This window comes from Macrotis lagotis, chromosome X, assembly GCF_037893015.1.
Source record: "Macrotis lagotis isolate mMagLag1 chromosome X, bilby.v1.9.chrom.fasta, whole genome shotgun sequence".
Lineage (NCBI taxonomy): Eukaryota > Metazoa > Chordata > Mammalia > Peramelemorphia > Peramelidae > Macrotis > Macrotis lagotis.
Window position 1 is genome coordinate 610,699,911 of NC_133666.1, and position 14,674 is coordinate 610,714,584.

The following is a 14,674-nucleotide window of genomic DNA, read 5'->3' on the forward strand; positions in this document are numbered from 1 at the left end:
TTTCTTTGATAATTTGATTGATATAGTATTAAAAATAAAAATATAATTAAACTGATATTTTGTCATTTTTATTATATTGATATGACCTAGTCATGATTCTAGAGTATACTTCTAGTTATTTAAGCTGTTCCTTCCTTCCTTCAGGATTACTTTATAATTTAATCCTTTAGAAATCTTGTGTACATTTGGATAAATTATTCCTCAGATACTTTATGAATACTGGAGACTTTTGGAAAGGAATTTCCTTTATATTATCATCTATTAGGTTTTGTTATTATTATTATACTATAGAAATGCAATTGATTTTTGAGGTTTTATTTCATAAACTGAAATTTTGTGGAAGTTATCATCTCAATTAGCATCAGCAAATAAGGACTGTTTTATCTTCTCTTTATCCATCTCTAAGCCTCCTGTTCTTTTAGATTCACCAGATGTATGATAATTTTTTCTCAGCCCTTTATTTTTATTCTGTATATATCATTGTTTTTAAAATTTCTTTCTTGTAAGCAATAGATTATGAGATCTCATTTTCTTGTTGAATCTTCCACTATTTCATTTTATTGGATTGTATAATCCATTCAAAGTTATGAGATATAAGTATTTTCCTCCATTTTTCTCTTAACACTGAATTTTTTCCAAATGAGGATTTTTTCTTCTCTCTTTGAAAACAAAGTTGAGTAACTTTTCAGTCATTTTAGTTTAATCTATTTTAAGGTTTTCCTATTTCCATTGGCCCTGTTCTACTCAAACTCAAAAAACACCTTGCTGCTGACCTCATGTTACCTTTCCCCCTAGTTTTGGTGTTTTGTGTAGTTTCTTTTTCTTTTCTGATTTTATATAATAGTTAAATAATTGTTCTATGTTTTTTTCAGTTAAGCAATCAAGTAAAACTCCCTCTCATCATCTTCCTTCAACTTGTTTTGCTTATTAGGTTTAACATTACATTTCTGTGCTCTTTGCAAATTAACATGGATTTTACCTCCCTCAGTGTCCTCAATGTCTTCCCTTTCTATTGATGCTAAACTTTTATTCTTTCATCCATGACTTTTAATCCAAATAAGCCTTTCTTTAGTCTCTGTATTCTTCTTGGAATTAAAGATTCTAAGCTAAAGGTTCCTTATTTTAAACATTTTCTATGCTATTATCCTGTAGGTTTTTCACTCTGATTTCCTTTTTTTAATAAACTTTTTTTTGCTCAGAGGAGTCCATATATATATGTATATATGTATATATATATATATATATATATACATATATATATATATATATATATATATATATATATATATGTATGTATGTATTTTAGGTTTTTGCAAGGCAAACGGGGTTAAGTGGCTTGCCCAAGGCCACACAGCTAGGTAATTATTAAGTGTCTGAGATCAGATTTGAACCCAGGTACTCCTGACTCCAGGGCTGGTGCTTTATCCACTACGCCACCTAGCTGCCCCCTGATTTCCTTTTTTTGTTTGTGCCTCCATCTTAGAAATCTCAACTTCTATGGAGAAGTTGTTGTCAATAATAAGAATTTTCTTCTATCCCTCACTGTGCAATTCATTATTGACCTTTGCCCTTACTCTAGGTACCTCCTCCTATTTGCCTCAAAATCTTCATGAGAGACAAGAGGAATTATTTTCTTTTCACTATTCACCTTTATTTGATTAAACAGCCACACATATTCTTTGTCTTCTTTTTCTCTCTAAAATGAAACAAAATTTATTTACAGACTGAGATTGTGAAGTTTAGTCCATGTTTCAGGCCTGTTTTTCTACCATCACTGACTTTTAAAAATGTATATTTTTAAAAATTTGTTTTCAGTTTGAACTAAAAGACCAAAAAAGGTCATTTGCACTACATAAGAAAGAGGTTTCAATATAAAACCATCAATTTCCATTTCACACTATTTACTTTTCTTGTTTTAAAACTGCGTAATAAGTTGTACACATCATTTCAAGACTACTCTGCTTTTTCTGTGCTACTGAGTTTTCCTTTGTGCTCTGCTGAACACTTTTAGTTTTCTCCCTCTCTCTCCACCCTGCCCTTGAGGGTCACCATTACACATAGACACACAGATACACATACACACATGTGTGTACATACACACATATATGTATGTATAAAACTATTATATATGTCTATTTATCAGTTCTTTTTCTGGATGTGGATAGTATCTTTCTTCATAGATCCTTTGTATCCAATCTGAGTATTTATAATATTCAAAAAGACTTAGACATTCCAAGTTGTTCTTACAACAGTATTGCTATTATTGTGCGATGTTCTCTTGGTTCTACTCATCTCACTCTTCAATTTTGTTTGTTTTTTTTTTTTTTTTAGGTTTTTGTAAGGCAAATGGGGTTAAGTGGCTCGCCCAAGGCCACACAGCTAGGTAATTAAGTGTATGAGACCGGATTTGAATCCAGGTACTCCTGACTCCAGGGCCGGTGCTTTATCCACTGCACCACCTAGCCACCCCTCTTCATTTTTTCCATGCAAATTTTTCCATGTTTTTCCAAAGTCAATCAGTTCATCATTTCTTATGTCATAGTAGTAGTATTTCATCACAGTCCTATTCTACGACTTATTTAATCTTTTCCCAATTGTTAGGTATTCCCTCAATTTTCCTCATGTACATTTAGAAATAAATCTCTTAATAGACTCTACTCTTATTTTGCTGTTGTCCTTGATTGTTATATTTGTTTGCCTCTCTTGTTCTTCTGTTGTTTGAAGATATTTGAGAAGCAAATAATTTCTTCAGATCTGATTTTCCTTCTAGGAATAGCTCAAATACTTCCTTATTGACTATCTTTATTTTATTCATTTATGATTAGGCTCCAATTATAGGGAGCTGCATTTTGAGCTCCTTTGCTTTTCAGAACATATTCCCTTCTGCATCTTCTAGGAATTCTGGTATATGCAGAATCATCTTAATATTTAAATTTCTCTTCTTTTATATCTGAAGGTCTTCTACTCACTTGCAGAATTTGTTTTTGTCATTGGAACTGCTGAAATTAACTTTATGCATTTTCTAGTTCATAGCATAGGCCTCACTCCAACCCCACCAGAGCTAATCTGTGGGTTCTATCAATTGGTTCTTTGTATTCTGTGTTCTGAAATGCTGGGACACTTTCTTGTATTATTTCCTGCTTTATCAGGTTTTTTTTACTTATTTTCTTCTGGAAGTTCTATAACTGCTTAAATTATCTCTATGATCATTCTTCAAGATCAATATGCTTTGTATGAAGATCACGTTTTCTTTGCTTTTGCCTTTAGTTTCTCTTCCAGATAGTTGTTTCCAATTGGTTATTCTCTCTTTTATTTCTTGGATGAGATGTGCCATCATGGATTAAAATTTTCTATTCTATCAATTACTTATGTTGTGTAGGCCACATATTCTACTTTTATAATTTTTATTTCTCTTTCAGGAACATCTAGCTGTAATTCCATGTTTTATTGGGAATCCATAAGGTTCTCTGCCTCATCGGGTACTGACTCATTTTTCTCTGTCTTTCAATAAATGTTTCTAAGTGCCTAAGAAATATTTTATCTCATCTGCAGGCCAGAGTCCTTCCAGCTATCATAACTTCCTCATTGTTTCATCTGCTTATGCTCAAAGTCTCTAATAGAGTTTTCTTCCTCCCTAGATCTTAAGTAATTTCAGTGTTTTTTTCCTCCTGCTTTTCGACTCCCTTGCCTTTGAGGGTGGTTTCCCTGAGGGTTAAACCTCAAAGCATCTCAGCCTACTTCCAAGCTGGGGAATTAACACTTTAATAGCCTCTGTCTTGCCCCAAGTGACATATGGGGAGACAGATGTGGTCCCAGCTTACTGTCTGGCTCCTTCCCTCAGACTGAGGGGAGTGACCCACACACCATCCTTTCATGTGTTCTACCCCTCACCCACCCACCCTTTCCCTTTGTTCCTCCAAGATCTGTTATGCTGAGCTTGAGCAAATTTCTGCCTTTGGGATCTAAGGGTGTCAAGATGTAAAGTTGACTTCCACTGCAAGTAGGTTAGGTGGTTTGTGTACCCAAGTTTCTAGGACCTCAATGGATGGGGAAAGAGAAGAGGCCAGGGAGGTTAAGGTTTAGAGACTGAACTTCTTTGCTGTTAGGTCATTGGGTTGTTAACCTTGTTTGAATAACTATTGAGAAAATTGGTATTGTTTATAGCTTATAATTAATTCCTATTTTAGAGAGATTTGAGAGAATGAGAGAAAACATCTAGTCCTCACTATGCATCATATGGTCAGCTAGTAACATGATTTTGCTAGGAACCCACAAGTATCTTACATTGGCCTTGACTTTAACATGGGTCACAGGATCATAGTTGAGAACTGGATAGAACCAGAGAAAGTCCATTTAATCCAACACCTTTATTTTCCAAGGCGATTGAGTCACAGAAGAATTAAGTGACTTATGCTTAGTCACATAGTTAATAAGTGATTGAATTAGGAATAACAATCAGATCTTTTTGATTTGAAAACTAACTTCCTGTTCACTACTCTACCTAGTTGCATAATGAGGAAAGAATATGATAAAGTGGAATGAGCCTTACAATAGACATTAGGAAACCTGGACCTGAATACTATCTCTGAGACTAACTAGATTAATGAATAAGTCGAGTCATTTTCTCCCATGTGAACCTCTCTTTTGTTTTTTTGTAGACTGGAGTTAATTGTAGTGGGCTGAAGTAGAGTGCGAATCCTTGATCTAGGCCATGCCTTAGCCGGCACCTGATTTTGTGGGATACATGCTCAAAGATTGCTTCATTACAGTTCTCCATGAACCCTGAAGATTTATGCAATGCTAGATAAGGACCCTGAGAATGGAGGGAGTATCCAACTTAGGAACAAAATATGCCTGAAAATATTATACACAATTATGCAGGTGCAGAGACCAGTACTGAATTAGACAAAACAAATCTTATACCTAGGATGTAGGAAAATAGTGTACAGAGGTCTGTGACGAGATCAAAGTGTACAATTCTCACAAGCTCGCATTTTTGCTTACATATCCTTTTCTGCTTACATACTGACATATTCTGACTCTTTGGACAATAAATGGATTACTCTTGCATTGCCCACATGCCTGTGTCTTTTCTATTCAGCTTCTCACCAAAGCAATGAGAATGCTAGTCACTCCCCTACATTTTTGGTGCCCAATGTGGGGCCATCTAATATGGTGGGATTTCCAGGTGTGTAAAAAGTACCAATGGACCAGGAAGGGCCAATGCTACACTTCCAGATCAAGCTTTGGAAGATTTTTATTAAAATTAATCAAGGGGCTACAGAACCTTATGCAGATATTATTGCAAGACTTAGAAAGGCTATAATTAGATCAATAGGGGAAGGCCCAGCAGCAGATATACTTTTGCAACACATGACCTATGAAAATTGCAATCCTGATTGCAAAAAAGTATTAAGCAGTTTAGAAAGGAATGCCCCAGGGGAAGAAATGATTAGAAAATGCTTGGAAGTAGGAACGTCTACATTTTTGGTGCTTGAATTCAGGGACCCAGCACTGTCTGGAGGCTGTCAGGTCTTTCAGTGGAGAAGTCCCCCTGGCCAGCAGGAAGGGAGTCCCCTGGCAACAAACATGGCACCTAAGGTAAGGGGAAGGCTCAGAAAGTCAATCTTTGGCATTATCAGCTAGTTAATCTTTATGAATAGTTAGCTCCTGAGAGGTTATTTCTTTTCTAAGTAGCTTAATTGCTCATAATTTTCAGGCATATTTTCTTCCCAAGTAGGATACTTTCTCTGTTCTCATGGTCCTTATCTAGCATTGTATAAATCTTCAGGATTCATGGAGAACTGTAACATAGCAATTTCCGAGCATGTATCCCACAAAGCAGGTGCCGACTAAGGCATGGCCTGGATCGTCGATTCACATTCTACTCCAGTCCTCTACATTTCCCCCTTACTTGTTTTGTAAATGCAGATAATGCACCTGGACAGAGACAAGTTTATGAAAATTACCAATTAATTTCATAATGAGTGAGATATTACATAGTAGTAGAAGTATGGCTACTATAATAGGAACACCTGTCATAAGCCAATGAAAAATAGAAGTGAACCAATTATACAATTGTTCAACCATAAGTTCAGGCATCAGGTCCCTAGTATTGGCATCCTCCATGCCCTTAGCTAACTTTCTTAAATCCTTCATATCAAGTGAAATGAGGAGTTTCCCCATAAGCCATTCAGATGATCTCTATTTTTTTCTAAACATAATGAATATCATTATACAATATGGATGTCACACAAAAGTGAGTATATCTATAATCCCATTTTATATTCATTCTGATTTCTAATGCATCAAGTTCTTCCCCAATAACCACAATGGTATAACTTAATCCTGTTAACATGTGATAAAATTCCTCATTAATTCTGCTTTGAATTTGAAATCCTTTAGTAACATTTTTACTTAATTCTTCGATAAATTCTGCTTCAACCTTCTGCTTTTGCATTGTAGAGACAGACATGGCTATATCTACAGAGGACATTATAATACTTATCAACATTACTATACCCATAACTATACAACTAACACATCTTTTTTCTTTATGAACTTGTTCTTCATTATTCCCTTTACCTATAAGATGGTTCAATACTTCCTCAGCTCGAGATGCATGCCAACCCTTTGTTTTCACTGGCGTTAAGTGTGGTCTAGTACTAATGAATTCAGTGAAGTTATTCCTAACATCAGGACCTATACATTCAGTCACAGTACAGTTAAAGACAGGTAACAGTTAATAGTACCTGCACAATGAGATATGGTTCAGAAATAATTCTGTAAATCATAAAGCAAAAAAAAAAATCAGACTGTGACACAATCTAAAAAGATAAAATAGACAAGACTTAGGAAAAACACTGGATATGGAAGGGTGAGAAAAAAGGACACCCACATTACGAGTTTAGATGCTAGTCTGGAGATTAGGAGAGCAGTTGGGGCTAGATAAATAAATAAATAAATCTGAAAATTAATAGATAAATTTTTCTTTCTCCAAATGTGATGCCTATTTTTTCCCCTCCAAAATGAGCCCATTTATATTTGGGTTTACATTATATACCAAGTCATTTTTTTGTGGCACTAAACCCTGTAAAATTCCTAATAGAATCATATCTTAAGAATCTCTGATAAATCTTTGCTGTGTAACTGCCAATAATTAATCAACAAGTTAGATCATTCTATATAACAAGAAGAAAGAGGTTCCAGTCCCAACTTTACAACTGAGCAAGAGACTTTCAGTACCTAGAAAGAAGAGCTAAGATTCTATTCCATATTTAACTAATATTTGGCCTTGTATGTCAATAGGTATCAGTGTATTTGCACTTATTCTTTTACACCAGACCAAAAAAAAAAAAGTCAGATTTTGAATTAGAAGGAATCTAAGAGGTCATTTTATCCAATCCTCTGCCTGACATTGGAATCCTCTCCACAATCACCTCTATGCATCTCCTAAGTCTGTCCTACTTCTCTTGGTCTAAATTTGAAGGGACAAAGAGTGTTTCTTGGCAGGCCTGTTGGGTTTTAATATCATGTCTCAGCCCAGGCCCTGTCTATTGGAAGGTACTGAGAAAACTATTTTTAGCCAAGACTTATTAGGTCTGTGCTTATCTGAGGTAGATAACCTGGCATCTGTCATGCAGAGGCTTCAGACTTCCAGCCTCAGCTCTTTAGTAAAACTTAAAGGATTTTCTCCCTTTTCCCTCTTGATATAAAACCTGAATGCTTGCATGCTGTGTAAGCAGTTTCATTCCATCACATAACTCCTGGTAACTTTACAGAGAAGATGAGAAATTCAAATCTCTTATAATGGCCCCTAAGAATGGAATAAAAGAAGCAACAGTCAAGTTTGTTCTGAAGAACCTTGGGGTAATTAGATGAGTACTGGGCTAGAAGTCATGGAACCTGGACTGGAATATCAGCTTATAACTCACTATGATTCTGAGCAAGACTCTAGCCTTTTTGTACCTGTGTTTCCTTTTTTTGCCAGTAAAGGATAGAGCTGCATGATCTCTACATTTCCTTCAAGTTTTACCCACTTATGTTCTGAGGTCCTTGTCACCTCTAGCATTCTACATTCAATTCATTTAGTTGTTAGTTTTATCATATTCATCCCTAAGTTCCAAGTAAAATGCCATCTGATGCAGTAGAGAGATGCACAGACAATACTGCATACTGTCATAATTTTTAGATTATGATGGACAATGTCTTGATTTTTCCCAAATGTACTGAGTTAAACAACTAAAACTAATTCATTATTTGTTAATAAATGACAGAAGTGCTGGCTAATATACTCACAGAGAACAGAAGTTTGGAAATATCTAGGGTGCAGAAACAATCTACATCACATCACAGTTACTAAGTAACCATGGGAAGGAAACAGAGGGTCAGCTGGCAAGTTGAGCAAGGTGAATATAGTACTACCCAGCTGTTTACTGTCCAATAATATCTGGTCTAAAATCCAACCAATCAAGCTTTTCTCCCTTTTCTTGCACCGTAGGAAGAAACAGATATTAGAAAGGAGGAAGATGAATGGTTCTTTAAACACTATATTATCAGTATTTATTTTTTTTTGTTTCACTAATAACAACTTGACTTCTTATTCAGGAGGCAATGGAGGGGGGGAAGAGTAGAATTAGGAAATACCTTCCCCCTCATACTGTCCATGCCCAGCCTTAGTGAGAATGCTTTATTTTTTCTTTAGTTAAACCAAGATGTTTATGTGATCTTTTGAAGACTGGTTTTCTTCTCAAACAATTTTACTAATAGCTGAGAATAAGAAATTAAAATCAGGGGCAGCTAGGTGGTGCAGTGGATAGAGCACTGGCCCTGGAGTCAGGGAGTACCTGAGTTCAAATCCAGCCTCAGATGCTTAATAATTACCTAGCTGTGTGGCCTTGGGCAAGCCACTTAACCCCATTTGCCTTGCAAAAAAAAAAAAGAAATTAAAATCAAACTTACAAAGCATTGAATTGAAGAGTGTATAGAGCTTCTCCTTAAATTCTTTATAGAAGCCAGAAAAGTTTCTAGGAATAGCTAACTCCACTCATACCTAGGCATGAAATTATGAAACAATTTGCTGTCATTCTGCCCTAGAAGGAACCCCTGCCTTTCTGGCCATTACTCATATAGAATGATGAAAACAAACAGTAGAATTCGGATCTAAAGACCTGGATTTGAATTCTTTTCTACTTTCTAGTTATGTGACTGCTGGCAGATTACATCACCTATCTATTAAATGAAGTGGCTAGGCCTAAGCACTAAGGTCTATTCAATGCTCTAAGTTCTAGGAATTTTCATTCCTTACCCCTTCCAACAACTCCCAGTGTCAGAACTTCTAGGCGCCATCAGCCTTCCACAGTAGTATGGGGTTACCCATTTCCCAATGTTCCAAACTGATAAGGCATGGCTCATATACTTTCTACCAAGGAAATGTTCATGGGAAGCACCTCATAAAGTTACATTACATCAATTACTTCATATGCAGTGAGACCATGGAACTATGTGCATCACTGGTATCAGTAAAGTCCCAAGAGAATTTGCTGAATGCACCAAGAACATTAGGTGAATCCCAGTGGTAAACTCATCAAAGAATATGCACTAGAGTCAGGAAAGATTTGATGGTATTAATCAGATCCATGAGATCACAGATTCATTGGAATATTGGAATGTGTATTATACTCATAATCATACAAATTTTATATATATATATATATATATATATATATACACCCTTATACATACCTATCTAATCATTTTATTTTGTTTTGTTATTGTAGAGTTATCCAGCACAAACCCATCATTTAAAAACCACAGCTTTGCAATTTGCTGTAATGATTTCAAAAGGAAAATCAAGTTTGCATTTTATAAATAGCACTTGTCTAGAGAAAAGGAAAAAAAAACAATTCCAGCTTTGTCTTCAGAAGTTCATGGAATAATGAATAAGCTTCCTAGTACTACTATAGGTCAGATACTATAACAAACCTGCCTTGACATTAAAGCTGACATTTAGGCTTAAGCATCTATATTTGTCTCAATTTAAACATAAGAGTCATAAGCTTTATTTAAACATGTAACAACAATTCTTAGTTCATTGGCTGTACAAACGCAGGTGGAAGACTGGATTTGGTCAGTAGACTTGGGTTTATGGATCCCTGCTCTAGAATACAAGATCCTATATTCCAATTATGTCAAAGTACATATAGAATTTGTACTCTTCAATAATTACTTTCAATAAAGCTAAGTAAGGAAGCTAGTAAGATCACCATAATATTGCTTCCATTTTGGGAAAGAAAATAATCTAATTATATTCACTCCTTCCTTCACATAATATCTTCTTTCCCCTACTAGGAACTTGTGTCCTTGCTCTCCCCTTTCTTCGCATCTCAGCTGTAAAAGTCATTTCCATTGACAATAATCATGTGCTAGGTGTGAACTTATCCAGAATTTTATTAATTTGTTTATTTTCCACCAGATGTCTGAATTATAGAATCCCAGGGGGATTCTGGCATTGACTTCTACCTATTAAGATATTGTTTATAATGATGTGCAAGTAAAAAAAAGCCAAGAAAATGCAGTGATGTGTTGAAGATACAATTTGCTATTGATAATACATTGCTTTAAAAAATAAACTAGATAACAAAAAAATTATAAAACGTAAGTTGGATTCTCTGACCTATACATATGTATATATGTATATTCCTCTATTCTGCAACCTCAACTTCTTCAAGAGAATTTCCATCTTTCTGGTCTCCCCTGGACCACTACAAAAGCCTGCTAATTAGTCTCAATTCTTTCCAAAATAACCTGATAGTTGCAAAATGATATTCCTGAAACATATGAACAACCATAAGGAAGCATGATATAGTGAATAAAATGTCAATCTCAGCAAGGGACATCTGGGATCAAGTACTATGTGACATATACTGGCTATGTAATTCTGGGCAAGTATTTAGTCTCCCAGTGCTCCAGCTAATTTTCTAAAACTCCGAATTGCAGAGAAGACACTGATTTGCATTGTAAGAAGGAGATTCCTCCCAGGGAATCTCCTTATGTCAATCACAGACTTGATATAAAAAAAAATTAAAAAAACTACAGCTCTGAATATATCATTTCCTTCCTCAAGAAGTTTCAGTGCCTCCCATGGCCTCTAAAAAACAAAACAAAAAGAAAAAACAAAATAACAACCCAAACCTTCTCTCTGGTATTTTTAGTCCTTTATAATTAGGTTCTAGCCTCTCTTTTCAGGCTTATTTCATATTATTTTTATTTGTGAATTCAATTTGGTTGATTCAACCAAAATGGTCCGTTTGCTTTTCTCTGTATCCAGCAGTCTTATCTGGCAGGATATAATAGATGGAATAAACTCCATTAGAATTCCAAGTTTCCTTCCAGGCTCAACTTAAGAAAACTTCCTATTCTAAATCCCTCTACCCTCTTTACCACAAACCCTTCACTCCCAACCCCAATTTCAATTCAGAAATTATTTGGTATATAGCTTGAATTTAATTATCTGTTTTCATGCTTTATAGTCTCTGTTTTGATTTTCATCTTTTTAGTCTCTGAGCCTGGTGTGCAGCATGGAGAAAGCGTATAGTTAATGCTTAATAAATAGTCAGTGAACCATACAGATAAATGTTATTTTGGATCCCATGAGACCGATACAGGATGGACTCCAAGCCACTAGAAGGACATACTTTGATCCTTGTTAATAAAAAGAATATATCTTCCAAAGTATAAAAATCTTCATTCTATAGAATCTGTGGATTGGTAACTTATGATATAGCAAAGAAAAATGGTTATAGATAAGAAGGGTGGCAGCAAATGGATGCACTCTTCTATTTCAGAAAGGATACTGAAAGAGGTCAGGGGTAGGGATAAAGCTGGAAGATTGGGGGGAAAGCAGGAAGTGATTTTCCTGAGCCTTTCCAATGGGATAAATAAACTTTGTTCATTAACTAGATAATGGAGAAAAGACTATAATTTACCTTCTTCTGTTTTGAGGTTTTTTTTTTAAAACAACACTGGTTAAAAGAGTTGATCTAAAACAGGCTCATACTGTGATAGCATCATGTCAAATGAATACACTTAGAAAAAATGACTCCAACTTCAAAGCACTGTGGTATGTTCTTTCTTAATAAAGAAAAGCAGAGCACTCATTGCTTAGAAAAAAAAGACCACAACATCTGTCCCTATATATGCCACAAGATAAACCTTTAAATCAAAGGTTAGTAATAATGGATGAAGTAGAAACAGTAATCTTTCAAAGTCACTTTCAAAATAGCTGCTTTTGCACCCTCTCATAAAACGTGAACAAGGAGTCTCATTTATCCTAACATAGTTTAAGCTCAAGAAGCTATGACTAATGGCTGTGAGTCCAAGTGAAGCTACTTGACCCTTCTAAGATTACTTGCGGTAAGTTTCATTCCAACACAGTTCCAAAGCTCAGATTACCCTACCCACATATCACATTGCACTAAATTAGTTCAGGTTTATTTAGAAATCATCACCTGCCATTTTGAATCAAAAGAGAAACCTAAAACACAAGCCAAACAAGGTGCATATTGATATTTTTTGGTAGCAAGCCAAAAGTAGTTAATACTTCCAAAACACTGAGGTAAAACCAAGAGTCAAATCAAGTAGAAATGAAGACTTTTACTTATTCAATCAATAAACTTAGCTAGCATAACTTCAGAAACTCAATTATAACAAAATTATCTTCTGGTAGCTTCTTCAATTGTAAAGATTTCTAGGCAACGTCGCTTGAATATTTGTGGTTTCTCTAACAACTACTTTTTAAATGATTGATTATTAAGCTAAGGAAACAATGTGAATCTAGTAAAACTTTATTCTTCAGAGATTACTCACCCCACTGCAAAGGAGCCAACTGGAGATGCTCTAGGACCAGCTGGTTGAGGATCCCCTCAACACTCGCTTCCCCATGTCGCTTCAAAGATGGGTAAATCAAAGTTAAGGAAAATTGAGATTCTGAATAAAAAGTTCTGTAAAAACAAAAGGCAGACATTTTAATGCTACTGAATTAGACTACAGGGGAAAAAACAGGTAATAAAAACATTAAAGATGCCCAACTATATAGAATTTAAGAGTAATCTCTAAAATGACAAGTTGAATCAGGGAAGAAACCTAAAAAAATACAACGAAAATACAACCACATTTTAAAATATTGAGGATACAGCCAAAACATTTCTCAGAGGCAAAATGACACTTTTAAATATAAATAGAGAGAAATAAAAAATAAAACCATTAGTCTAGATTTGAAGTCTTTTTAAAAGGAACAAGTAAGTTTATTCAATAAATGTGCAGCAGTGTACTTTACTAAGTGCAGGCTAAGTACTTTACAAATATTATCTCATTTTGTCTTCACAACAATCCCAAGAGGTATGTGTTTTTATTATTTCCCATGTTACTGCTGAAGAGGCAGCTAGGTAGGCTCTGAAGTAAACAGGACCTGAATTCAAATTTCACTTCAGATACTTATTAACTGTAAAACCCTAGAAAAGTCACTTAGCTCTGTTCGTCTCAGTTTCCTCAAGTGCAAAATGAGATGGAGAAGGAAAAGGTAAACAATTTTGGGATCTTTGCCAAGAAAATCCCAAATGGGATCATGAAGCATCAGGAAAACAAACTAAACCACTCCCACAATTGAGGAAACTTAGAAGCAGACAGAGATAAGTGACTTGCCTATGGTCACACAGCTAATATGTGTCTAAGACCACATTTGAACTCAGTTCTTTTTTACTTCAGTCTCTGGAAATATTTATCCCATTTCACACAAGCAGATCAGGCTCCCAGATATTGGTCAAATAAAATAAACAAGCATAAATATAACTCTTCCTATGAGTCAGACACTGTTCTGAGTTCAGCACCAAAGACTCTCTGTGTCTTCAAGGATTGTCTGTTCTAATAGGAGAAGATAACATATGAAAAGGAGCTGAAAAAAAGAATAAGAAGTTATCCATGAGGGGACATGTTGGATAAAGTTCAGAGAACCTGGAATGGAGTCCAGAGGGAATAAATGCAGAGCTGACATGGAAACTTGACCTTAAAATGAGATTCTGGGAGAACCAATGAGTCAGAAGAAGGGAGTACAAGGATGGAGTAACCTTCTTAGTGAGAAAAATGATATGACATGGTAGAAGGAGTCTAAAAGGTTGTTGCACAACCAGGAGAGGAATTGACTCTCTTTATCTTCTCTTCAGGTGTCACCCTAAAAAGATTATGAAGTTTCTATAATTTTACCTGGCTTAAGTCATCACTGGAGTATGTCTCCCCCTCCCTTCAAAAAAAACAAAGACAATTGTTAGTGCCAGTTAATAACTCAGTATCATCAATACCTTTACTTAACTAACAATTTAACCAGCTAATATAATTTAGTTTACATAAACATATTTTCTGAGAAGATACAATGAGAACACAAGTATATAAACTAAGAGCAAACTCTTCCCCTACCACCTCTGGCTCAGATTTTAAATATTGACACCAAGTTCACTTTCCAAATGTGGTATTAATAGTAACTGAAATGATTTCCTTGTTGGCAAGACTTAGCAAGTTTATTTGCTGGGTCAGTTCACTGCTGAGCTGGATCTTTTGAGGTCATTCCTTGGGGCTGTGCTCCTCACCAGGCTGAGCTCCTGGCAAACTTTCATCATTCTTT

At 35.3% G+C, this 14,674-nt stretch overlaps 1 protein-coding gene across 1 annotated transcript in view; it reads right to left on the reverse strand.

Annotated features, from left to right (window-relative positions):
• The window catches only part of TRAPPC9 (trafficking protein particle complex subunit 9), a 1,041,075-nt gene that overhangs the window by 283,732 nt on the left and 742,669 nt on the right, over window positions 1-14,674 (reverse strand). Inside the window, exon 21 of the mRNA XM_074202721.1 lies at window positions 12,868-12,958. Coding sequence (XP_074058822.1) covers window positions 12,868-12,958 — 91 coding nt within the window. The remainder of the gene's footprint in view (window positions 1-12,867; window positions 12,959-14,674) is intronic.